General features: G+C 43.0%; 1 protein-coding gene and 1 long non-coding RNA gene across 9 annotated transcripts in view; one reads left to right on the top strand and one right to left on the bottom strand.

Moving 5' to 3' along the window:
• The window catches only part of GARNL3 (GTPase activating Rap/RanGAP domain like 3), a 173,017-nt gene that overhangs the window by 91,825 nt on the left and 55,619 nt on the right, over positions 1 to 25,573 (top strand). For all 7 annotated transcript variants that reach the window (XM_017949985.1, XM_017949984.1, XM_017949986.2 and 4 more), the window contains 8 exons: positions 3,598 to 3,662; positions 6,319 to 6,382; positions 10,713 to 10,739; positions 18,264 to 18,339; positions 18,984 to 19,082; positions 21,213 to 21,316; positions 22,170 to 22,278; positions 24,157 to 24,202. In XM_017949985.1, the coding sequence (XP_017805474.1) occupies positions 3,598 to 3,662; positions 6,319 to 6,382; positions 10,713 to 10,739; positions 18,264 to 18,339; positions 18,984 to 19,082; positions 21,213 to 21,316; positions 22,170 to 22,278; positions 24,157 to 24,202 (590 nt within the window). The remainder of the gene's footprint in view (positions 1 to 3,597; positions 3,663 to 6,318; positions 6,383 to 10,712; positions 10,740 to 18,263; positions 18,340 to 18,983; positions 19,083 to 21,212; positions 21,317 to 22,169; positions 22,279 to 24,156; positions 24,203 to 25,573) is intronic.
• On the bottom strand, positions 137 to 25,417 carry LOC103878506. Of its 2 annotated transcripts, XR_004178007.1 has the most exons (7): positions 25,379 to 25,417; positions 24,323 to 24,398; positions 12,771 to 12,870; positions 10,115 to 10,212; positions 6,040 to 6,368; positions 1,443 to 1,591; positions 137 to 606 (listed from the first exon to the last, which is right to left on the bottom strand). It is a non-coding gene; the product is annotated as an uncharacterized LOC103878506 (long non-coding RNA). The 2 variants fall into 2 exon arrangements; XR_001896042.2 differs by lacking the exon at positions 137 to 606 and having other exon boundaries at positions 1,303 to 1,591.

Here is a 25,573-nt window from a genome sequence, read left to right on the forward strand (position 1 = left end):
CAAGGCAGGAGAGGGTGGGTTTCCCTCTTCTTCCACCTTCCTGGAGTGGACTTTCTCAATGTCTATCTTCTTCCTCCAGGAAGTAGCAATCACATCCTCACCGAGATGACTGCCATGTATGAGGGGAGACAGAATGAGACAAATACAGGGGGAACATTTGCTTATTTTAATTTCCAAAGATACTGTCTGTATGACATTATAAGTTGTGATAAGCACTCTGAAGACAGAGAATGACAGAGCGTGCTGCAGGAGCCCTGCTTAGATGAGACAGTTTAGGGAAAGCCTCCTGAGGCGGCGCCCAGCAAACAGAAGCCTGAAGGATGGAAGGAAGCCAGTCATTTGACGAGTAGAAGGGGAATCAGGGAGTGTTCCAGGTAGACGTAGCAACAAATGTGAGACAAACAAGGGTTACTCGTACCTGGTATTAGAGAAGTCAAGGAGGTGGAATTTAAACCCCAGGACTGCTGTGAAGGCAGCATAGGGGTAGGGCATGATGAGAAGTGCCAGTGCCTTCACCCAACACCTCTTCCCTTGGCCTTCAGTTATGTGTCAAAGACAGCGAGAGGGTTGCCAGTCGTTGATGGAAGTGCTGAAGGGAGGGAGGAACTGAGAAATCAAAAGTGAGCATTGGCACAAGGGGTCAGTTATTAAGCCCCTCTTGGCCTAAAACTAATGCTAGAGGCTATGGGAAGTCCACAGAAGTATGTGACTCAGCCCTCGCACTCCCAACTGCCAGCACATATCTTCTAGGTTATAAAGCAGTTATAAAACTAGCTAGGCCCGGCACAGTAGCTCATGCCTGTAATCCCAACATTTTGGGAGGTCAAGGTGGGAGGAGCACTTGAGCGCAGAAGTTCAAGACCACCCTGGGCAACATAGCAAAACCCTGTCTCTAAAAAAAATAAAATAAAAACTTAGCCATGCATGGGGGCTTACACCTGTAGTCCCAGCTCCTTGGGAAGGTAAGGCAGGAGGGTGGCTTGAGTCCAGGAGTTCAAGGCTGCAGTGAGCTATGATTGCACCACTGCACTCCAGCCTGGGCAATAGAGCAAGACCCTGTTGCTACAAAATCAGAGAGAGAGAGAGGAAGAGAAAAGAAAAGGAAGGAAGGAAAGAGAGAGAAGAAGGGAAGAAGGGAAGGAAAGAAGGAAAGAAGGAAGGAAGGAAGGAAAGAAAGGAAGAGGGAGAGGGAGAGGGAGGGAGGAAGGAGAAAACAACTAGCTAAACATATAACTCTATGCAGTCTTGCATATCTCTACTGTGTTTCTTCTAAATATACAGAAATGGCTCACACAAATAAAATATGAAAAATGATTTGTATTTATTGTAAAAATTCCATCCAAACAATATAGCAAGTGAAAAGAATTCAACTACTCAGAGATAATCACTGCAACAGGCTTCTAGACATCCGTCCATGTAGACACACACCTGCACACACACACCTGTTACAGGGTAATCTTCAACGTGCACTTCTGCATCCTGACTGTGCTCACTGAGTGTTGCCTGATATGTACGTGCACTTGACTCTATCTGAGCATTTGGTATTTCCACTGAACACAGAACCATTTTTCTTGAACACTGACTCTGGAAGCTACAAAAGGGAGGAGATAGGAAGAGTTTTACCAGTTTGTGGTGAAGAAAAACACAAACCCAGAATCCCAGGAGCCTTGGGTTTCACACCCACATAGGCAGCTCACGAAGGTGTCACTGTCACCCAGTGCAGCACTAGAGCCCTCTGCTGTGCCACACATTTCCCCTGAGCTGCCCTTGGCTTCTCTTTAAAGCCAAGGCTTCTCTTTAAAGCCTTTGGGCTGGGCATGGTGGCTCATGCCTATAACTCCAGCACTTTGGGAAGTCAAAGCAGAAGGATTACATGGGACCAGGAGTTTGAGACCAGCCTGGGCAACATAGTGAGACCCTGCCTACTACAAAAATAAAAATAAAAATAAAACTGCCTTTGATGTGTTGGGTAAGAAGAAAAGGTAGACAAGGTAGGATCTGAGCTAGAGGGGCAGATTCAAGACAATCTCCTAGACAGGGGATGCAGTGTAGGCTGGGGCCAGTTAAAAAGCAAAGCCCCAGAAGAACTCGGGTTTCAATGGGAAGGATCTGTAGAATCAGAAAACATGCATTTCTATCTTAATATTCCTCTATAATATTGGAAAGAAATTTAATCTCTGTAACACAAACTACAAAAAGAAAAGCTCAGCCCAGTTTCCATGGCTAATAGAGAACCCATAAGAAGGGCTCTCTCTAGTGCAGCTTCTCATCCTCAGCTCCAAAGACATCCTCCTCCCTGGCCTGGAGAGGGGTGAGAGTAGCAGGCCTCCAAGGGTGTAGGCATAAAAGTTTTGTTTATGCAAAGAGACCGTGGGCTTGGAAAGTTCAAAGAACTTCTCTCCCTTGCTATTGTTCAGAGCTTGGACAGATGAATTGGCAGGTATATCCCAATAGCACAAGAAAAATCACATTTCTTTGCCTGTTTCCTAAAAGAAATGTTCTTACCCTCCTCTAGCCGTTTGTGATGACAATTTTATTACTAGTCAAAATCAGGAAGAAAGTTTTAAATGTACAGTATATGATAATCCCGTTTGCTAGCTGTGTAGTGTGAAACCTTTGTGGATTCTAAATCTATGTCACCTCTTCTTAGACGATTAGGAAGAGAATAGCACTCATCTGTTCCGGGTGGTGTGGATGTGAGACTGAATCAGTTAGGCAATTCTTCTTTCCCTTTTTAGTCAAAATATATTCATTGAGTATTCCTATGAATGAGTCATAGTTGGTACTCATTTAGGAGAAAAGAGACTTTAAATAAGAAAACACAGATAAATATAAAAGCATGCATTATGAAAACCTCTCTGAAAGATTCAGGAGATTTCTAGTTCCAAAAGTTTTTGACTGGGAGACATTATTTTTGGGTCCCATTGAACATGTGGAGACTGTTGTCTTATGGTCTTTGAGGCTTATTTGATGCTTGGCTTACAGACCGAATTCCCAGCCAGGCACAGTGGCTCATGCCTGTAATCCCGGCACTTTGGGAGGCTGAGACAGGCAGATCACCTGAGGTCAGGAGTTTGAGACCAGCCTGGCCAACATGGCAAAACCCCGTCTCTACTAAAAATTAGCCGGGTGTGGTGGCACATGCCTGTAATCCCAGCTACTTGGGAGGCTGAGGCAGGAGAATCACTTGAACCCAGGAGGCGGAGGTTGCAGTGAGCGGAGAGCGCACCACTGCATTCCAGCCTAAGTGACAGAGCCAGACTCTGTCTCCAAAAAAAAAAAAAAAACCAGAAAAACAAATTCCCTTCTCATCTGGTTCAGATGGCTCAGGTGCTCTCCATAATACCTAAGACACTGAAGACCTGTATGTTGAAGGCCATGCTGAAATCCATACATGTTGGGGTGGAGACAGCCTGGAAGTCGCTATCAAACCTGAGCAAGATTGTTTTCAGTCATAGAATGTGTTTATTCATATACATGCCCCTTGAGGAGAAAGGAGAAAGACTGGGCATGGGTTTCTTTTGAATGGCCAGAGGGGCTCTTTTGGAGAAGGAAGTTGTAGAACTTGTCACTGATTTGATGTTTGGACTTTTCCAGGGTACCCAGAAAATATGCCTTCCCTACAGTCCCACAAAAACTCTTTCTGTGAAGTCCATCTTAAGGTGAGTTCTAATGGGTAGAAAGCCTATGCGTGGATTTGGAGCCCTTTATACACTGTTTTTTCCTGTAATCATTCTGATGTTAACTTTCCATTGTCTTGAGCCTTGACTGTGTGTGAGACGTTTTGCTAAGCACTTGGCATGACATGCATCACCTCATGTCATCATCACAGCAATCCTGTAGGGCAGGTGCTGTGACTGTGCCCATTTTATAGATGAGGAAATAGAGGTTCAGAGAGAGAAAGCCAAGATCACAAAGCAAGTGTGTAGTGGAACCAAGGCCTGAGTCCAGGTCCAACTGATTTTGAGCGTTGCTCTTAGACATCTCTCCATACTACATTAGTTGCCAGCTTCTTTTTTCTTGCACGCACTCAGATACTTTAGTTTTATAAAGATAATCAAGTAATATTTTTCCTTCCATTTTTTCCACCTTGAAATAGAAACCCAGATGTCAGCAAAGAATGTACTTATTCTTCGCCAGACAGAACGTTAAATGGATGGAACATCTGGCTGCTGCCTGCTCAGCTGCCTCTTGTGCCCCCACCCTCCCACCTCCCTCTCATCTCTCTCTCATCTTAGGTGGCAGCCTCCCCTAGGGATTGCCACCACTTGGATCCAGCCTGTGGCTTTGTTACCAGCTAAGATGTTACATCATAGTAATGGTAGCTTCTGTTTGTCAGGCACTGTGCTGAATGCTTTATGAATGTTCTCTGAGTCAATCTTTAAACTAGCTCCACACAGTAGATCTATTATTATCTCCACTCCACTTATCAGGAATTGGAGCCTCAGAGAGGTGAAGGAATCTGACGAAGAGCTCAGAGCTGGTAAATCAAGAGCTGGAGTCCTGTGACTCCAGAGCTTGGGCTGTTTAACCACTAATGCCCTATTGTGTGAAGGACAAAGCTTACCTCATAGCCCTGGTGATTTCCTCTCTATTCATCTGCAGCTACCTGGTGGTAGATGTGTTTCCAGTGTTCCCAGGTGACACGTAATAGCTACAACTCATCCTTACCAAAATGGCTCTTACAGCGACAAACTTGACTGTATCTGTTGGGGATTGCATCTGGCTGATTAAAAGGCACCAAGGCCAGGCTCAGTGGCGCACACCTGTAATCCCAGCACTTTGGGAGGCCGAGGCAGGGGGATCATGAGGTCAGGAGTTCGAGACCAGCCTGACCAACATAATGAAACCTGTCTCTACTAAAATACAAAAATTAGCCAGGTGGGGTGGTACACACCTGTAGTCTCAGCTACTCGGGAGGCTGAAGTGAGAGAATTGCTTGAACCCAGGAGGTGGAGGTTGCAGTGAGCCGAGACACCACACTGTACCCCCCCCTGGGTGGCAACGGGGGGATCCACCATCAAAAAAAAAAAAAAAAAAAAAAAGGAACCAAGATTAAGAAGTGAAAAATGTTATATCCCACTTTCAAGCTTCATTTGGTCTCCAGATTGCAGACCTCTTCCTGTCTGCTCTGTGCCTTCTGATTTTTCTTCTGAGCAGTTCTAAAGCCTGAGTTAAGCCTCTCCACCAAGAGGCTAACATTTTTCCTGAGCACAGAAATATCCTGCTGCTTTCAAGAAACTATAAATCTTAATTTGCTTGGAGAATAATACCTTAAATTGTACCGGTTTAAGATTTCTGTGAATTCTTTTTTCTAAAAAGAAGTTTACTCTAGCTCCTTTCTTCTCTGTTTAAAAACTAGGCCTTTCGTTTTGTTACAATTTCATTTAGTTGTATGAGCAAGGCTTAGCTTTTCAGTACACCCTCATAGCCAGAGCAAGGTACAGCAAGATTTTAAAGATATGACAAACTACACATTCTATAGTTGCTGCCAGCAGAAGAAAAGATTTTATCTTCTTTTGTTACAAGAATGAGAACTCGAAAACTTAAAAGGAAATTAAAGTATAAATACTATAGAGTCACATAAGCCTGGATTCAAGTCCTGGCTCTGCTCTTTACCAGATTTTTATGCTGTTATTTAACTTCTGAGTTTCAATTTCCTCATCTTTAAAATGGGGCTAAAATATTACTTGCCTCATAAGAACTAAATGAGACAATTCATGAAAAGCATTTATCACAGTGTCTGGTGTGTTGTAAGTACTCTAGAAGTTCGTTATTATTTTTAATTTTCACTTATAAATATTGGAATATTAGCTGAAAGGAACTCTAGAGATCATCTATTTCAATCTCCTTGTTTTACCTCTATAGGAACTTAGGTTCAAGGGAATTTACGTTGCTTGTCCAAAGTAAAACATTGTAAAAAGTCTTGTTAAGGATGGTCTTTTGCCCTATGTGGCATAGAAATTTCAGTTAAAGCTTAATTACATTCATCACTTTTAGTAAATAAAAATAAGAATCTGGAAGAGTAGCCAAGGTTACCTGAAACAGATGTTCCTGATTTCTCTCTCCTTCTCTTATGAGTGTCACCAGGAGCCAGTTATATAAGTCAAGTACATGTGGTGTTGGTTACCTTCATCTGTTTGTTCATTGATCACTCATTTTTTGATTTGTATCTTCTGAGTGAGTGTCAGGCCCTTTAGGGAAAACAGCTGTGATTTTTCTAGAGGCTACTTTTTAGCTTCTCTGAAGAACCAAGTCTTGCTCTATATTATTTAAGTTTCCAGCATGCTGCAGCTCATCCTGTCCATTCTATTTCAGTGCCATGAATCTGGACAAATTTGAGAAAGGCCCCAGGGAAATTTTTCATCCTGAAATACAAAAGGTAACAGAAAATTTTATACTTCATAATGATACAAAATTGATTACAGTGTTAGAATAGAGCTGACAGGTCATCAGTAATCCTTAGCCTGGGATACAAAGCGAAATCGCCTGTGCAACTTAAAAAAATCATCATGGTAGAACCTCACACCTAAGGTTCTGATTTGATGGGTGTAGGGTAGGGCCTGGGTATCTGTGTTTTTCAGAAGTTCTTCAAGTGATTCTGATGCATAGCCACTCCTGAGAACCGCAGAGTTGTCCTCGGTCCACGGACCAATAGGGTGTACATTCAGAAAAATCTTATTGGCTTAAAAGCCACCCTTTTTACTGAGTAATACAGAATTGTGTGGAATGTTAAAGAAATTTTTTTTAAAATTTGAGACAGGGTTTCGCTCTGTGGCCCAGGCTGGAGTGCAATGATGCGATCTCGGCTCACCGCAACTTCCACCTCCCGGGTTCAAATTATTCTCCTGCCTCAGCCTCTCAAGTAGCTGGGATTACAAGTGCCCACCTCCATGCCCAGCTAATTTAGTAGAGACAGAGTTTTACCATGTTGGCCAGGCTGGTCTCAAACTCCTGACCTCGGGTGATCCACCCACCTCAGGCTCCCAAAGTGCTGGGATTACAGGCCGTGAGCCACCACGCCCAGCCCGGAATGTTAGGGAATATTAAAGAGATTTTTTAAAAATTAATAAATCAAAACATGGTTGATTGAGCTCTTACTCATGTAGTAGACTGTACTGGGTACCATCAAGGATAAAAGGTATCCAGAAAGCCATCCCTGTTTTCTTAGGGAAAACAGTCTGCCTTGGGAGTGAAAAAAATTTAGTCATAATTTAGGTGATGGTTTATCAGAATAATGTCAACCAAACTTTTGTCTTGTAGTTATAACCAATTAAGCTTTGAAACTTACAAACACAGCCATCACTAATAGTGTGCCCGTCATGTGTGAAGCTGAGATTGAAGTAGTTGGGTACGCCAGGGATGGGTGACAAGGGAAAAGGCTGAAGAGGCAGGCTAGAATTCTATCCAGGAGGCAGCAGGGAGCCAGTAGAACCTTTAAGCAGGAAGCATCATGTTCAAATTTGCTTTTAGGTAAATAGTAAGAGGAGGATTGATTGGAACATGAACAATTTTTGCTTGCATATCTTTAAAATACGGTTAGCTTTTAAAATAAGGTTATTGACTCTCGGCTTACCCCAAATATAGAGAGTTGTGAATTCCCATATCTTTTGTTTTGATGTAATTTTTAAAATAGTATTTACACCCAGCCTCAACCTCAGACAGAACTCAGGCAAAAATGGGTATGTTAGGTTAAACTGTAAGCGACTTTAAGCCATCCAGGTTTATTACAAGTGATACTTTACAGCAAATTTTAAAACAAACTAGAATTATAAATATGTGAGTACCCGTGTGCTCTTATGACTTCACTCACACAGGTTATTATTCCTAATCCTTCTTTAAGCCTTAGTCTTATCCCCCACACTAACTCTGCTTCCCAGACACTGAGCCCCCAAACCCACAGAGCCAGCTCTGTGACACTTCTTTCTGCCTCTTGCTACTGAGCCAGTTCCCTCAGCAGAGCTCATCTCTGCTCAGTCATCCCTGTCTAATTTCTCTAGAAGAGGAAAAGAAAAAAAAAAAAAAGATATAGCAGCATTCTGCCTATTTATATCACAACTCTGTGCCTGTTTTTACCAAACAAAGGGTACTTTTATGCTTTCCTATATTTGTGTTTTGGCTCTTTTCCCCTTAACAAAAGAAACCATTTGTGAACTTTCCCCTTGTCCTCTGTGTGTGTGAGTGTGCATGTGTGTGTGAATTTGCACATGTGTGTGAGGCTCAGAGATGCAGGGTGAAGGCTGTCATCACATTTCTGTAGATTTCTCTTAGGAACAGTTGAGCAACAGGCTTTAGGTAGAGAGGAAAGAGTTCTTAAAAATGGTAGGAGCCAGAGAGTAAACAGAAAGTAAACCAATTGTGTTATAAAGAAGGCATCTTTCCACAAAGAGGGAAGGTGGCTGGTGCTGTTTTTAAATGTTATTTGTCTGTTTCTGGCTGCAGTGTAGTGACATTTTCCTTGACCAAAATCCAGAAGCAATGTGTGATTAAGCTAGCTTTAAATGGATAGAGAAATCAGAGTATCTGTGTGTTTCTTCCCACTCCTACCCATCAAGTTTGTTTCCCAGTAGTTGTGATATGTTTCCTAAATGACCAGGTATTTTATAAAAACCAGTAGAACTTAATTTGATTTTTAAAACATTTCTAGGTTTAAAAAGTGTATGTAAAATCACTCTCCCAAATCTCATATATATGAAAAAAAATCAGTGTCAGCCTCAAACTAATTATTAGAATCATGCATACATCAAAAGCAATGCCAGTAGGACTGTATTAAGAAACACCATTACTGGCCAAAATTATACCTTCTGGGCTAAAATTACACACTAGAAAGCAGCAAAAAGGGGACTTCCAATGCTCACAAATTCGGGAACAAGAATATTTTAAAAATCTGAATCATGTTAAGTAGGACATTGGCAAACCAGGGCAAATTGCAAGACTATTCGCTTCTGAACAAATGTAATCCAAAATAAAGAAACTGCAACATAAATGTAACCTGACAGCCTATGACATCCCTCCTGCCTCTACAGCTGAGTGTTGAGACTCTAGCCCTGAGCTCAACCGGAACTCCTGTTGCGAGGCTCTGATTCCTTCAGCCTAGCCCACTGAGGAGCATGCTGTATTACCAGGCCAGGGACTGGTTGCAAAACATCCCAGTCCTAATGCTTGCAGGGCTAGTGGCAGTTGAGAAGCTGAGAGGTGTGACCCTTTTCTTATTCACCACAGTTAGCGTGGAAGGAGCACTAGCCTGGGTGTTAAAAGGACTGGGCATGAAATTCAGAGCTGACACTTACAGGCCACATGACCTTAACTGGAGATCCAATTCCTCCATCTGTGATTCAGGAACAATTAAACTGCACCCCCCATAGAGAGAGAGAAAGAGAGAGAGAGAGAGAGAGAGAGAGAGAGATATACACCTACTGATGTACCCATAAAAACTAAAAATAAAAAAATTAATAAAAACCACAAGGTGTTGAGAAAGATCATGGAAAGAGAGAATTTTGTAATGACATATACAGTGACATGCAAACATAAAGTCCCAATGTAAAAAATGTATAACATAATTTTATTTTTTCCCAGAATTCAGAAATAATACAGCCAGGCGTGGTGGCTTGCGCTTGTAATCCCAGCACTTTGGGAGGCTGAGGCAGGAGGATCACTTGAGCCCAGGAGTTGGAGACCAGTCTGGGCAATATAGTGGAACCCCATCTCTACAAATAATACAAAAAAAATAGCTGGGTATGATAGTACACGCCCATAGTCCCAGCTACTTGGGAAGCTGAGGTGGGGGGATTGCTTGAGTTCGGGAGGTCAAGGCCTCAATGAGCCAAGGTTGCACCACTGTGCTCCAGCCTGGGGGACAGAGCCAGACCCTGTCTCTTTAAAAAAACAAAAAAAGAATAAAATAATAAAGATGGCTGAGTTCTGAATGAAAGAGGCTTTCTGTTAAATAAAATGGAGGTTTGTGTGCCTCTTACAGTTCTTTCAGAATTGCCACATCTCCAGTTGATACAGCTCTTCCCCAGAGAGTCCTGGGCCAGAAGGAGGGTGAGGGTCCCTCCAGCCTCCCTGCCTCCATCCTGACCCTCATTGCCTCTGCACTGTCCCCATGACTCACCTGGGCCATTCCTTCCCCCTCCGCTCAGCCACAGAGTCCCTGTCAGAGCCTTGGCTTTGGTGTCCGCTTATCAACCAGAATCTGCTTTTTCAGAAGTTCTGGAAAAGATGGGACTTGCCTGTAGTAAGTTTACAAACTTTTATATGGGGCGACTGAGAATGAAAAGGAAAGTACTTTAAGGTTGATTAAATCTCTGTTGTGTACCAGGTCTTCTACACACACTGACAGTGATCTTCACAGGGGTTAAGACCGATGTTATCCTTGGACCATGGAGAAGGAAGCAGAGACCCAAATAGATTAAATGACTTGTGCCCAAACACAGTTAAGAATGCGACAGCAGGGATTCAAAGGATTGTTTAGGTTTACTGCTCCATGCTGCTCTTACGAGATGGTATTACAGGGGAAAAAGATCCAAGACTCTTGGCACCCACCTTTGTCATAGTTGTTGGTTCCTCCCCGCCCAAAGCTCCTATAACCAACTTTTAAAATTATTTTCAAAATGTCAGTGTGAGAAAACCGAAGCTTGGCTTTCACAGGAAGTGAAAATGAAATAATTACTATCATGCCTGGATGTAACTTTTAAAACTTTATTTGACAGGACTTGCTGGTTCTTGAAGAACAAGAGGTGAGTATTTCTATGGAAATATTTGCACCTGCTCTGCCTCCGTGTTTGTAAATATACTTCTCCTTTCACTGTGAACCCAGACTCTGCTTTCAGCCAAACCTCCCTGTAGATTTGCACAGTGGTACACATTGCATGGAAAGACCTTACTGGCATGTATTTTTAAGGTATATTTCAGAATTTTCTATGCATCTAGCTATAAAGCTATGAAAACAATCAAACTACTTAAATCTGCTTGGAAACATTTACTGTGTTAAGCTTATGATCAGGGTGAGTAATGAGTTTTTAATTTTCATTAAAGTAGGGTATTTGTGCTTTATTAGGATACTCTTAATATACAAAATGCTGAATTTATTTGCATGTTGCCATTCCCTGTTGCCGCCATTAAAAATATAAATATATTGGATTTTCTAAGTATGTAACTAACATAGGGAAATATCTAAAATGTTATTAATAGGCAATGGAGTAAATAAATTATGGTTTATGTATCTTATCCCTCTCAGTAAATAGCAATATCTTTTGTCTTGTTGCTTAGGCCAAACTTGGAAAAATCCTTAATCCATGTCTTTCTCTCTTATCCTATATCTAAGCTATCAGCACATCCTGGTGACATCTCTTCATAAAATATCCCTAATCCAAACACTTCTCAACACTTCTACCACAACCACTCTGATGTGGGGATACCACCTCATCCTCTCTTGCCTGGGCCCTGCAGAGTCTCCTAACTCTTCTCCTGGCTTCCACTCTCCCCCTCTCTTCTGGTTTCCAGATAGTAGCCAATTGTCCTATTGAAACATGTAGAATCAGGTCATCTCTCTGCTCAAAATTCTAAAGGCTTCCTGTCCTGTTCAAAGGGAAGCCCCAGATCCTGACCTTGGCCTGCTGGAGCCTGCATGATCTGGCCCCTCTACCTCTCCAGTCGTCAGCTCCAGTGTTTACTGAAAAACACTGACCATACTGAATTCCTTATTCTTCCATCTCCTCAGAAAGAGCCTACAGTTCCCACTGCTGGGGATGCTTGTCCCCCAGATGTCCTCACTCAATCAGGACCTCTGCTCAGAGAGACCTTCCCTGACCACTCCATGTAGAACAGTACACCTGCCTCTCACCCTTAGCCCCTTTGTTTTTTCTTAATGCTGGTATTTTCATTTGTGTGCTTATTATCTGTCTCCCCCATGAGAATAAAAGCACCATGAGAGCAGAGACTTCTTTAATTTTGTGTTCCAAGATCCTAGAACAGTAAAAATAGAAGGTATAGAGTAAACATTTGTTGGTTGAACAAGTGATTGATTGATTGATTGAATGAATACATTATGAAATATTATGATGCCATTAGAAAAAATAAGGTAGTAACACAAAGGATAAATGCTTAAGAGGATGGATACCCCATTCCCCATGATGTGATTATTACACGTTGCATGCCTGTATCAAAACATATCAAAAACCCATAAATATACTTACTAATATATAATACACTATGCACCCTCACAAAAAAGAGTGAGATAGAGTGCCATGGTGTGAATGCTTGTGTCCCCCCCCAAAATTCGTATGTTAAAGCCTGACTACCGATGTGGTGGTATTAGAAGGTGGGGCCTTGGGAAGTGATTAGGTCATGAGCAGGGAGCCCTTATGAATGGGATTAGTGCCCTTATAAACAAGGGAGCTTGTTCGCCCTTTCACCTTGTGGGTATGTAGCAAAAAGGTGCCATCTGTGAACCCAGAATAGGTCCCGCCCCAGACACTGAATCTGCTACTGCCTTGAACTTGGACCTCCCAGCCTCCAGAACTGTGAGAAATAAATTTCTGTTGTTTTTAAGCCACCTAGTCTATGGTATTTTGTTATAGCAGCCCAAATAGACCAAGACATAGACCTTTACTTATTGGCATGGAAAGATTTCCACCACATAGTATTTACTGAAAAAAGCAACTTATGGGACATTATTTACATATAATCCCAATTATGTTTTTATAAACAGATATTTGTATGTATATTCATTCATTCATTCATTGAATACATACTTATTGAGCACCTACCATGCATGTACCATGCACTGTTTGAGGCATTGGGGATACATCAATGAGCAAGACAAGGTCCCTTCTTCATGGAGCTCACAGTCTGGTGCGGTAAGACAAGCTACACAAGTAAACAAACAAACAGAAACATGGTAAGACCAGTAACCCCAAGAGCTGTGAAGAAAGTAATGCACAGTGGTGGGGTGTGCGGTGAGGGGTAGGTTTTTTACATTGAACAGAGAAGGTTTCTCTGAGGCAGTGACACCTCAGCTGACTCTTGAACATGTAGATGTAAATACAAAGAAGGGGCTGAAAGGATGTACCCCAAATTGTTGGTGGGAGTTACTTTTGAGCAGGATAGTGGAACTGGGGTGGGATGCAGCAGAAAGCAGACAAAGGGAGATGCCTGCTTTTTTTATTTTTAAGAGAGGGTCTCGCTATATTGCCCAGGCTGACTTCCAACTCCTGGGTTCAAGCGATCCTCCCGCCTCAGCCTCCTGAGTAGCTGGAACTACAGGCTTATACCACCATGCCTGACTACATTTTTATCCATATTTTGTCCATCTTAGGTTCATGCTTGTTGCAGGAGAATTTATGGATTTCATGTGTAATTTGTAAAAGGCAAAAAGTAAAAATAATCACATTTCTGGTAAAAATTTTAAAAATAAAGAAATACACAAAAGATAAAAGGAAAAAATCACCTGCAGTCACAAAGACGACTGCTGTTAACATTTTGGTATATATGTTTGTTACATTTTATATAAAATTGGGATTATATATAGCTTTTATATGTCAAAATTACTCTGTTCATTAATCTACAGATATTTATTGAGCACCCACTGAGTGCATGCACATGCTTGTTGTAACAAACAAACAATAGAGAAAATGTACCGATAGGAAATGTGAACGCTCCCCCTGCCCTGACCTCACCACTTCCAGCCCCTGAAAGAACGCCTGTTCACTGTTCATTGCATCCTCCTCTGCTTTTTTTGAAACTCCCAAGTTTTGAAAAATAAGTTGATCTCTTTATTTCTCAATTTTATTTCCTTACTAAGGGGATATTAGCTTGAGGCAACACTAGTCACTTGTCATAACATCTTGAAGTGTGAACAATGGCCATGATCCTCCAGAGCTTCTCTGAGAGCTGTGTGGTGAGGCACTCTATTTAATCCTGCTGCTTCTCAACTGGTATAAGTTGGGAGCATTTATCCCAATTCCAGCCTATTCTAGTGGTAAACTATTAGCTGCAAAGATGGGCAGGGAATCCAGTAAAGAATACTAGTGAGGCTCCTGAAAGGTTAGCACTTTGGTAAAATGATGTCAGTGTCCTGAAACCCATGTTTTGTTTGCTACATAGAGAGGCACCCTCATGAGAGAACACGGCATCCCAAGCTGTAATAGACATGGAGAGAGGAGAGATGTGTAGGAACATGTGGAACCCTAGAAATATGGAGATGTTGCCTAAACAAGAGTAACAAGGAGCCAGGGGTGTCTCATTTTGAATAAGGCCATCATTTCTCAGTTCCAAAAAATTCTTCTGGAATCATTGGGACTTTAGTTTCCCCTCATAGTTTGTTTTTCTCAGAAGAACTATAGTTCGTAGCATACTACTGATTGCCAAGAATGTGACTGCATGTTTGTTTGTAATCAGGTTGAGTTCTGTCTTGTAAAATTTAGAACTTAGAATATTTAAATTCCATCCAAGTAGGAATGACAGATGTGACCTTATCTGTATGTTGAATGTTTGAGCAAGACTTACATCCTGAGAAAACCCAGTGCCTGTGGATTCCCTCCAGCAGCACCTTCCTCCAGGGACCCGGGTCTGGCCTTGAGACCTTAAGAGCTCTGAATAGCTGGTTAAAATATTATCTGTGACAGTCCACTTGCCCCAATCAAACTGTCCCCTCCTAAAATATGAAATAACTCATTATAAAGAGCCATACCTTGATTTCTGGAGATAGGTGAAAACTTTTAGTCATGGACATAATTTGGGAAGTCCTGGACACCATATTACCTAAATGAGGCTCTAAAAGTAGGTTCAAGTACTTAACAAGTACTTCCAGTCTTTCTGGAATCTCCTCCACCTGAAGCAGGAGGAATTCATATAATTTATAATTTAAACTGGGACCCTTTGAGAGTAATTATTAACAACATCAGGACAACAGATAAAACAGATAAAAGTCAGGGCTGTCTTGGCAAATTTGGACACGTGATCTCCCTACCTTGAAGATCCTACACCGTTGGGTGCGCAGGTACTAAAAAGACCCCCATCATGCAACCCTTGATGCCTTACAGACTTTGCTGTTGTCTGACCCTAATAACTTGTGATGAAGACTTGACAAGACCTTGCAACACCAGTCTTTCTGGAGTCTCCCCCTGAAGCAGAAGAGGTCCTCAGCAGGGATGTGGCAGCATGGTGCCAGTCTCAGAGCAACCCTATAAAAGCTTGTAAAAGCATTGGCCAGTGATCAGGTGGTAGTAGGCCCCAGCTCTGCTTGTACATCTCAGTTTCACTCAAAACTTTTCAGAGAAGATTATGCCATGATATTGGAAAGAATGCCGGATCAAAAGTTGGAAGACCCAAGTTCCAGCTCTGGTCTTACTGTTCACTTAGTTCCAGCCATGTGCAAGTCCCTGTCTTCCCTGAACTTTCCTGTCCTGTCTTAAAATAAGAGCATGGACTCAGTGGACTATAGGGTCCTTTCTGGCTTTAGCAGGCTGTCAGTTTATGGCTCATAGTTATGGTCGTTGACCTAGTCCTTCTGCTCTGACTTGCTAGCTGTCAGCTCAGCTGGACCTGATTCTGGGCCTCCTGACAGCCTCTTGGTTTTTTCTCTAGTTCAGTGGTTCTCAATGTGGGGACCCTTGGCCAGCAGTATCAGCATCACCTGGGAACTTGTTAGAAATGCAAATTATCAGGCCCTATCCCAAACCTCCTGAATTGAAAACTCCTGGGGTGGAACCCAGCAATCTTTATTTTGACAAGCCCTTCAGGTGATTCTGATGCCTAGTCAAGTTAGAGAACCACTACTGTAGTTCCTGCACTATTATTCTAAGAGGGTCATATGTCAGACCCCAAATTACTGTAGGAGCTTTTTAAGGGACCCTTGCGACATGTGCTTGCTGTCGTCACTTCCAAAACAGGGAAAGAACAGTGACAAGCTATAAAACCCTGAAAACGTTCTAAGAAATTTATCAAAAGCTAGTTTGTAAGGAAGCAGCGATCATTTGGAGACATCGTATGAAAAATAAGTTGTTTCTGACAAAGTTTATTTCTTTTCTCATTTATTATGCATACAGTCCCTTATGTCATGAATATTTATTAATCTTTTCCAATGTACTGTGGTCAACACTGGGGATTCAATGGAAAGGAAACAGTGTATGATTTCTCCTGCACAGGACTCAGGTTCTAGTGGCAGAAACAGACAGATACACAAGTTCAATAAAAGATTTACAGAGTGTAAATAGTGCTTCGAGGAGAATAAACAAGGTGCTCTGATGGAGAATAACAGCAGGAAGGAGGGTGGCTTTATATGGGGAGATCAGGAAAGGCGGCTCTGGAAATTGACACTTGAGCTGAAACCTGCATGATGGGAGAGAGCCGGTCATCCCCAGAACTGTGGAAGAGTTCTAGGTGGAGGGGTCAGTTTGGGAGTGTCCTCTCTCTTCCTGTATAGAAAACCACTGTTAGTGATGAGTATGCATCTCAGGTGTGTTGGGGACAGAAAAATGTTTGGATGCACAGCCTTAGAACTTGGATTTTCAGCCAGGCGCGGTGGCTCATGCCTGTAATCCCAGCACTTTAGGAGGTCGAGGTGGGCGGATCACCAGGTCAGGAGATTGAGACCATCCCGGCTAACACGGTGAAACCCCGCTTCTACTAAAAATACAAAAAATTAGCCAGGCGTGGTGGCAGGCACCTGTAGTCCCAGCTACTCCGGAGGCTGAGGCAGGAGAATGGCGTGAACCCGGGAGGCAGAGCTTGCAATGAGCCGAATATCGCTCCATTGCACTCCAGCGTGGGCGACAAAGTGAGACTCTGTCTCAAAAAAAAAAAAAAAAAAGAACTTGGATTTTCAGATTCTTAATACTCCTAGATCCAGCTATCCTGAATCCTGGCAATCGCCTTGACTTCCTATCTTTGACCCGTTGGCCAGTGTGCTTTAAATATCTTTGTCCCTTGTCTACCCTTAATTGACCACCAAGAATTTCTCCATCTAGTGGTGGGTCAACCAATCTTGTAGAGGTTGATTCTCTTCCAACATTTTATTTTGTGTTTATTATGAAATACTTCAGGCGTACAAAAAAAAAAGTATAGAGAATAACATAATGAAGACCTATAAAACCACTACCGGCTGGGCATGGTGGCATACACTTGTAATCCCAGCTACTCGGGAGGCTTAGGCAGGGGAATAGCTTGAACCAGGGAGGTGGAGGTTGCAGTGAGCCGAGATCACGCCACTGCACCCAGAGCGAGACTCCATCTCAAAAAAAAGGAAAAAAAAAAAACACTACCCAATTTAAGGAAAAAAAAACAAAACATTAAAAATACAATTGAGGGCCGGGCGCGGTGGCTCAAGCCTGTAATCCCAGCACTTTGGGAGGCCGAGACGGGCGGATCACGAGGTCAGGAGATCGAGACCATCCTGGCGTAAACCCGGGAGGCGGAGCTTGCAGTGAGCTGAGATCCGGCCACTGCACTCAAGCCTGGGCGACAGAGCCAGTCTGTCTCAAAAAAAAAAAAAAAAAAAAAAAAATATATATATATATATATATATGATTGAGTCCCTGTTTACCACTCCCTGACCCTGTTCCTCTGTCTTCCTCCCTTCCCTGTGGAAGCTACTATTTATCATTTCCACCAGATCAGAATTAATTCAGTTTAAAGTTGGAGGTGGTAGATTGCACATTTGTACCAGCTACTGCTTGCTTTTGGCTTGGGCTTGCTTTTTTTTTTTTTTTTTTTTTTTTTTTCCCCACATCTGTTTTGTGACTTCTTCAGATTGAGTATCTTTAGGAATTGGGGAAAATGAGCTTTTAGTATAAATTGCCTATAATTTTCATTTCTGTTTCTAAAAGAGTCCACAATATATCAGCCTGAGATGATGTTAAGCTTTGAATTACAATGAACTCTTCTTCACTGACTGGGATTTGAACTGTTGCTCAGGGGTTGAATGGAAGACGGTGCCAGGCCTATGAGTTCCTGTGGCCATTTGTTGGAACCCTGTTTTGCCACAGAACAGAACTGGTATCCTAGAGATGCCGTTAGTAATGAAATTAAAAACGAACTAATTCATAAAGGCATACAGTCTCATCTGTAAGCTATAAATACCTGAAAAAATGAAGGAATGATTGCTGTTAACATTGGTCAAAACCCAGGTGGATGGGAGGAAGGGATCCCCTGACTGTCCATCCTGGTGACTGCCATTGTGCTAAGTCACGAACAGCACGTCTCAGAGCTATTTATGCTGTGATGATAAAATTAACTGTAACACCTTTTGTTATTATCCTAAGGGCTCTGTGAATTTCAAGTTTGGGGTTCTTTTTGCCAAAGATGGGCAGCTCACTGATGATGAGATGTTCAGCAATGGTGAGTGATCTCCTCCTGCTCTCTGCTGCCAGAGACCCTGTCCTGCCTTGTTGCATTCTTGCCAGTTGGAGCTTGTCTGTTGAGTTGGAGTCTTAATACGAGGAGATAATTTTACACAATTTCAGCGTGAATTTTGTAGGGAGGTTGTTGCCCAGTTTCATTCATTTGGCAAATATTTATTGAGCAGCTCGTTTGTACCCAGTCACTGTTTGCACTGGAGAGACAGAAGAGCACGTGGGATTTGGAGAATTTGGTTCCGCACAGACCCAAGAGCAGTGGAAGGTTTTTCTGTGATTTTGATGAGAGGAGGAATTATAAGATGGCGTCATTTTGGGTTTCTTGTTAAATACCTGCTTATTCTGAATGCAAGCAGTCATAACATTTTTGTTTTGCAATAGTAAGCACCTGTGGTCCCAGGCTGGCAGTAGGAAGCTGGGTTCATCTGATTCTGCAGTTTTCCTTTCCTTGGAGTCCTGGGGAAAGTCCTCATGGTCCTCAGGAAGAAGGAAATGTGACTTCCCCATACTGTTTACCACGCATGAATTGGCAGAGCCTGGTTAATTTTCCAGCGATTCCGGTGCACAGTTAGAAAATGAGGACTTGTTGATGCCCATATTTTCCTCATACTCTACCTCTTCCTGCAGAAATTGGAAGCGAGCCTTTTCAAAAATTTTTAAATCTTCTGGGTGACACAATCACTCTAAAGGGCTGGACGGGCTACCGTGGCGGTCTGGATACCAAAAGTAAGCCTGCCTCTTGATCTATTCTGTTGTAATTTGTATAATTTTTCTAAGTTAGCCTGACCCGTGTCTGAACTTATACCAGAGATGGGGGAAGGGATGGATGAGAGAAGACTGGAGGGAGGTGAGTGCCACACCCTGTTCAACATGGAGTCATAGACCTCTTTGGCACTTCCACTGAGCTTCGTAAAACTAAATAAGCCCTCACAGCCCTGGACAGTGTGAGAAGTCCTGGTCTGCCCGTGAATATTACTGCTCAGCACCATCTGTGTGCCAGGACTCTGCTGGGCTCTGGGGATATAAAAGTGAATAAACCAACATAGGGTCTTCCTTTCTAGGAGCTTGCAGTCCCGGGCACATCCAGCAGATGTTATGCAGATAATTATCAAATGGTTTAGCACTAAGTACAGAAGACAACTAAGAAGAAAAAGTACAGAGTGCTGTGGGGCATTTTGCCTAATCTAGGGGATTAGGGAAGGCTTCTCTGAGCCTTTTTGTGACCGGAGGGAGGGGCGAGTCGGAGTACTTGGAGGGTCTCAAGGGGAGAAGAGAATTCCAAGCAGAGAGAACATCTGTGAAGACCTTGAGGCAGAAAAGAACATGGTGTGTTCTAAAAACTAAGAGAATTTGTTTATGGCTGGAGGGAATGAGGCACTGAGAATGATGCAATGTGGCCTGGAGTAGGAGAGAGGGCGTGATCCTGAAGGGAGTTTTGAGGTTATATTAATAAGTCTGCCTTTTATTCTCTGTCATTAAGGGGTTTCAAGTAGGGGAGTGGTGAGATTAGATCTGTACCTTTGAGCAGACAGGGGAGGCAGAGGAGAAACCTGCTCTCAGAGGCTGTGGCAACAGTCCAAACAAGAGATAGGGTTGCCATGGGAGAGGGCTACAGGTCAGAAGGGAGACAGGGGGACTAATTCAAGAGCCATTTTCATGGTAGAATTAGCAAGTGGAGGATGAAAAAGGAGACAGTACTTGAGGACACTTCAGGGTTTCTGCCCTGGGTATGGGTGGGGCTGGCACCGGCAGTGAGACTGGAAACACCTGAGAGGAAGCATTTTGCGGATGGGAGCCGGAGTCGGGGAAGGTGGGTAAGATTACAAGCTTAGGTTTGGAAGTTCTTCCCCCATCTCATTTTTGTGTAGCCTTGCTAGCTTTTCCCTTTCTTTCTTTTTTTTTTTTTTTTTTTTTTGCTTTATTTGATCTTCACAGTCAGTCCTTGAGGTAAGTCAGGCAGTGGGTGTGAGGCCCTTTTGGCCTAGTGGTGATAGGCTTCGCGTCCAGCTACCCTCACCCTCTGGGAGGCTCATCTTCCCACCAGCCCAGCATGGCATCACGGATTCTGAATTTGGGAGAGCTAAGTGTGCCCTAACTGACAGATGCAGGGATGGGAGATTGGGCCCCAGTTGTCAGGCTCCAGCTTCACTCGAACACACGTAGAGTGCACATGGTGAATTCTTCAGTGCCTGCCACTCATACCCCCACTGCCAACCCTCACCCTCTCTGTTATGGTCATTACAACCATCCACTGAGCCCTTGATACAGCCAGGCATTCCGCTAAGCACTTTGCAAATATAATCTCATTGAGTCTCCCCAATATCCCTAGGAGTTAGATACAACTTTTGTCCTCATTTTCAAGTTAAGGAACTGAGGCTCAAAGAGAAGTGAGGTAACTTGTCAAAAGCCACATAGCCAATGACAAATTGAATCCAAGTCGGCCTAATTGTAAAGCCTTTGCTTGTAATCACAAACAATTCTGTCACAAATACCACTTCCTTTTGGTTTATGGACGTAATTGTTTGTGTCATCTTGTGTTAATTTCATCCTGTACCTCTCACAGCAACTGCAAGGCAAGGAAGCTCAATACTCTCCTCTTTAGCCTGGACTTCTTATGACCTCCTCCATTCTGAGGCAAGGCGTGAATCAGACAGCAAGTGAGCTTAGGGAGAGAGGAAGAGGCCTTTCCATGTAGGGGCTGCATCAAGTGGAGGGTTGTTGCTTCCGTGCGGGTTGATAATCCGAATGATCTTTGAGAATGTCCTGTGTACAGTATTTCCCTAGTCTGCAAATGAAAATGCTTTCCTTTTGGCTCGAATCCTCTGTGCTCACTGAATGCATGTTTATATTTTGCAGATGATACCACAGGGATACATTCAGTTTATACTGTGTACCAAGGGCATGAGATCATGTTTCATGTTTCCACCATGTTGCCATATTCCAAAGAGAACAAGCAGCAGGTACATGTGAACATACAAACCATCAAATAGTGATGTGAATGTAGAGAGGGCACCGTTATGATTCCATAGAATTAGAGGCTATGCCGGTTAACATATGAGCTGAACTGCAGCTGCCAATTTAGGGGTGTTCATAGAATTAGAGGCTATGCCGGTTGACATATGAGCTGAACTGCAGCCGCCAATTTAGGGATGCTTTTGGCGGTCTGTATTGGAACTTTCAACAAATCTTAGGAAGAGCTGTTCTCACTGGTGCTGTCACCTTAGAGAAATAAAGGATCAGAGATAATGTGCATGCGTGTTTATGTGTAAACATGTATAGGTATTTGTATGTGTGCGAGTGCGGTTTCATAGACTCTTTTTTGTCTCTCTTTTTTAAAATATCTTTGATTCAAACATTCTTCTATCCAACATGGACTCTTGAGAGACTATTTTGTATAGATGTTACCTCTTCTCTGTGCCTTCTCTCAGTGTGCCTTGTGTCTTGTCAAAATGAGACTATCCAGGACATATCATAAGTGGGTCCTGTGTCATGGTTGACAAGTATTGTTTTCAGGTCACTGCAGGAAGTTAACACTGAGTGTCTACATGGGCTGTACCAGGCTGGGAAAAACCTCTATCTAAGACACTCCTGACCCACCCCAGAGCTTGGCCACTGAGATAGGAACAGAGGAGATGGGTTGGAGAGCAAGGGCCTAGGCTGGCAAAACATGGGAGGCCTGAAGTCAAAGATATCTGAAGTTCAGGGCTCTGTCATAGTGGCTGTGGTTTGTTATGTTGGGTTATGGTTTTTTAACTCTGTGAATGTGCCATGTTTGAGAGTCTTTCTCAGTGATGTTATTTATGCTTACTACAGGTGGAAAGGAAACGCCACATTGGAAACGATATCGTCACCATTGTGTTCCAAGAAGGAGAGGAATCTTCTCCTGCCTTTAAGCCTTCCATGATCCGTTCCCACTTTACACGTATCCTAGGCCTTTGTAAATGCTCCAGTGTGGCAAGCTGTGGTTCAGCCTCATTGGACTTCCATGACGCTTAAACCAAATCTTGTCATGGACTTGTTTTGTAATGCTAGATTTAGACCCACTTTTGGGGAATTTTTCCTAAGCTTTGTGTATAGTTCCTCCTTCCTCTCTCCTTCCATTTCAGTAGTAGATGGATTAATTCTCAGGGAATTCTTGACTCCTGAAATATGGTCTCTTTCCTCAGGTAGTCTATAAAATGAGGAAAACTTCCTGCTATTCTTCAGTCATAAATGATTTAGAAGAATTATAGGTAGTGAATTCCCTGAGAAATCTGCTTTAGGCATAAAAACTTGCAAGTTAAGATAAAAGGCCAAAATAATTTTCCTTGTTGATTTAAGCCCTGGTAATAGCTGTTGTATTACCATCTCTTGAAATTTGAGAAATGATAGAATTAATAATATTTTTATCTGATTCCCCTAATCCCTGTTCAGCTCATATTGCTGGCAAAGTCCAGCAGTGGAGCTGAAGCTCCTGCAGTGTCTGAGCTCAGCTCTGCCAGACAGGCATGGGGCATGAGCTTGGCCCGCCCAGCAGACACTCAGTTGTGGCCCTGTTACTCTGGGTCCCAGGCCATGACACCAAAACCCAAAGTTAGTGGCTCTACTAGTTGTACATAATAAGCAAAAGGCAACAAATCAGCATTTTCAGAATAAATTCTAGTCGAGTTACTCATTTCCCTGGAGGCTCCAAGTAAACATGTTTGGAGACGGGCCCACGGTGACTCATGGCATCTGGAGACTTGGACTTGTTCCTTGTGACATAAAAATAGAGGATGGAAGTAAGTGTTTAAAAGTTAACAGTTTCCAAACTTTCTTCCATGATGGTAGGGAAGCAAATGATATGCACTTGCACCTTGGTTATAGTTTTCTTCCCTTTTCATCCCTGCTTTCTGAGTAGTATCTGCCCCTGTCCCCTGAGATTTAGGGCTAATATTTCCCCTTTCTAGAGGTGGCTCTTCTTGTATAACAGAAAACTTCTCCAACTTCACAGCAGAAGCGACGGTGAGGTGACTGTTCAGGTGATTGAGAGGTAGTCATTTGTTTTTAGAATTTTACTGAGTTACATGTTTTAGATTTGGGACTTGGCACATTTGTCCCTGAAAAGGGGCAAGCAGATGATTAAGGCAGATTCATTCCAGGGAGCCTAGAAATGGAGACACTAAGGAATTGATGGCTCCATAACCCTAGCTAAGGAAAGCAGGGGTTGGGAGATGGTGGGTGGAGGTGGAAGGGGAGGCAGAAGAGTGGGAGAAAGAAAGAAGCTGGATGGATTCTTTCCTACTATTTTAGACTCCACAAACCCAGCACAAGCTAAGTAGATTCTGCTCAGAATCTGCCACCAGCTACAACAGGCTTGTTTTGTTTTGTCTCCCAAACCCAAAAGGAGAGAAAGGGAAGGTATACAGCGGAAACATTTAAATTGCTTTCCCTTTCCAAATGTGTGAGATGAAATGTATTACTAATTTCCTATTGGGATCTTGTTTGTACTTCCAGGCGAGGGAACTACTCTTTTTGCTTTGCCGACTGCTTAGTTGTTTAATAGCTATATTTCTATTGCTTTTCTGACAGCTTTGGAGATTTAACCCTTTTGCCCAAAGGATGCACATGCAAACGTTGAACCTACTCATGGTGCCCTCACATAAGTCTCCGTGGGCTATCTCTTGGAAAGAAGTATGGGTTCTTTCCCAACCTGAGAGTGATAGGTGCCCTTAGCACAGAAGCGCTGGTTGAGAATGACTCTGCACAAGGGATTTTCAGAGCACAAGCTGTCAGTTGTGAGCATCAGTGTTGTGATTCGTTCCCTTAACCATCACCACAGATATTTTTGCCTTAGTGAGGTACGATCAACAAAATGACAGTTACAGGTAGGTAATGACTTTGTCTCGATTGCTTGTTCTGATTCTCATGCTTGTTAATTTAGCATTGATTTTTATAAGACTCTTGATATACGTGTTTCTTGATTGATTTAATATGAGTGCCCTCACCTTACAAAACTTTCTTCAAGGCCACCGTCTCTTCAGGAAACATTTACTCCATCCGGTGTTGTTCCATGCAGGAGACCTAGGGGTCAGGGTTAGTTTGATATTTTATGGTACTTTACCATGGGAAGAGGTTTGATATATTTGATCTTCATCCTTTCCTAGTCTACCTTCTTGCCTGCTTATCTTTCTGTTCTCAAATATTAATCTGTTAAAAGGTATTATGTTGTAAAAAGAACCTGAACTTCGAGCCAAATATATTTGGGTTCGAATCCCAGCTCTATCATTTATTTGAGGCTTTGGAAAAAATGTTTTCTCTTCTTGGAGCCTCAGGCTTTCTGTGTAGAGTGAAGGTAATGACACTACCCTGGCAGGTGTAGTGACAGTCAGAGGCAATACTGTATCTTTTTTTTTTTTTTTTTTTTTTTGACGGAGTCTCGCTCTGTCGCCCAGGCTGGAGTGCAGTGGCCAGATCTCGGCTCACTGTAAGCTCCACCTCCTGGGTTCACGCCATTCTCCTGCCTCAGCCTCCTGAGTAGCTGGGACTACAGGCACCCGCCACCTCGCCCAGCTAGTTTTTTGTATTTTTTAGTAGAGACGGGGTTTCATCGGGTTAGCCAGGATGGTCTCGATCTCCTGACCCTGTGATCTACCCATCTTGGCCTCCCAAAGTGCTGGGATTACAGGCTTGAGCCACCGCGCCCGGCCAATACTGTATCTTAAAATACCAAATATGCTTCCTGGTATGCAGCAGGTGCTCAGTGATGGCCATTGCTGTTCTTCCTGGATACCTGGCTTGATGGGTTGGACCGTGAAGGATTCAGGAAGACCTGGTCTCTGCCCTCAAAGCACCTTGACTAAGCTAGAGGGGAAAGCGAGGAAGTGGCCTCGGCTCTGGCAGACCAGAGGAGGCACTCCTGGGCATGGAACAAATATTCCTGACACATCCTATATGCAGCTGGACAAATGGAAGGACAGAATAGTGGTGTATTGGTTCATTTTCACACTGCTGATAAAGATATACCCAAGACTGGGAAGAAAAAGAGGTTTAATTGTACTTACAGTTCCACATGGCTGGGGAGGCCTCAGAATCATGGCAGGAGGTGAAAGGCACTTCTTACCTGGTGGCAGCAAGAGAAAATGAGGAGGAAACAAAAGCAGAAACCCCGGATAAGCCTATCAGATCTCATGAGACTTATTCACTATCATGAGAATAGCACGGGAAAGACCAGCCCCCATAATTCAATTACCTCCCCC

The sequence above is a fragment of the Papio anubis genome, chromosome 13 (genome assembly GCF_008728515.1).
Source record: "Papio anubis isolate 15944 chromosome 13, Panubis1.0, whole genome shotgun sequence".
Classification (NCBI taxonomy): domain Eukaryota; kingdom Metazoa; phylum Chordata; class Mammalia; order Primates; family Cercopithecidae; genus Papio; species Papio anubis.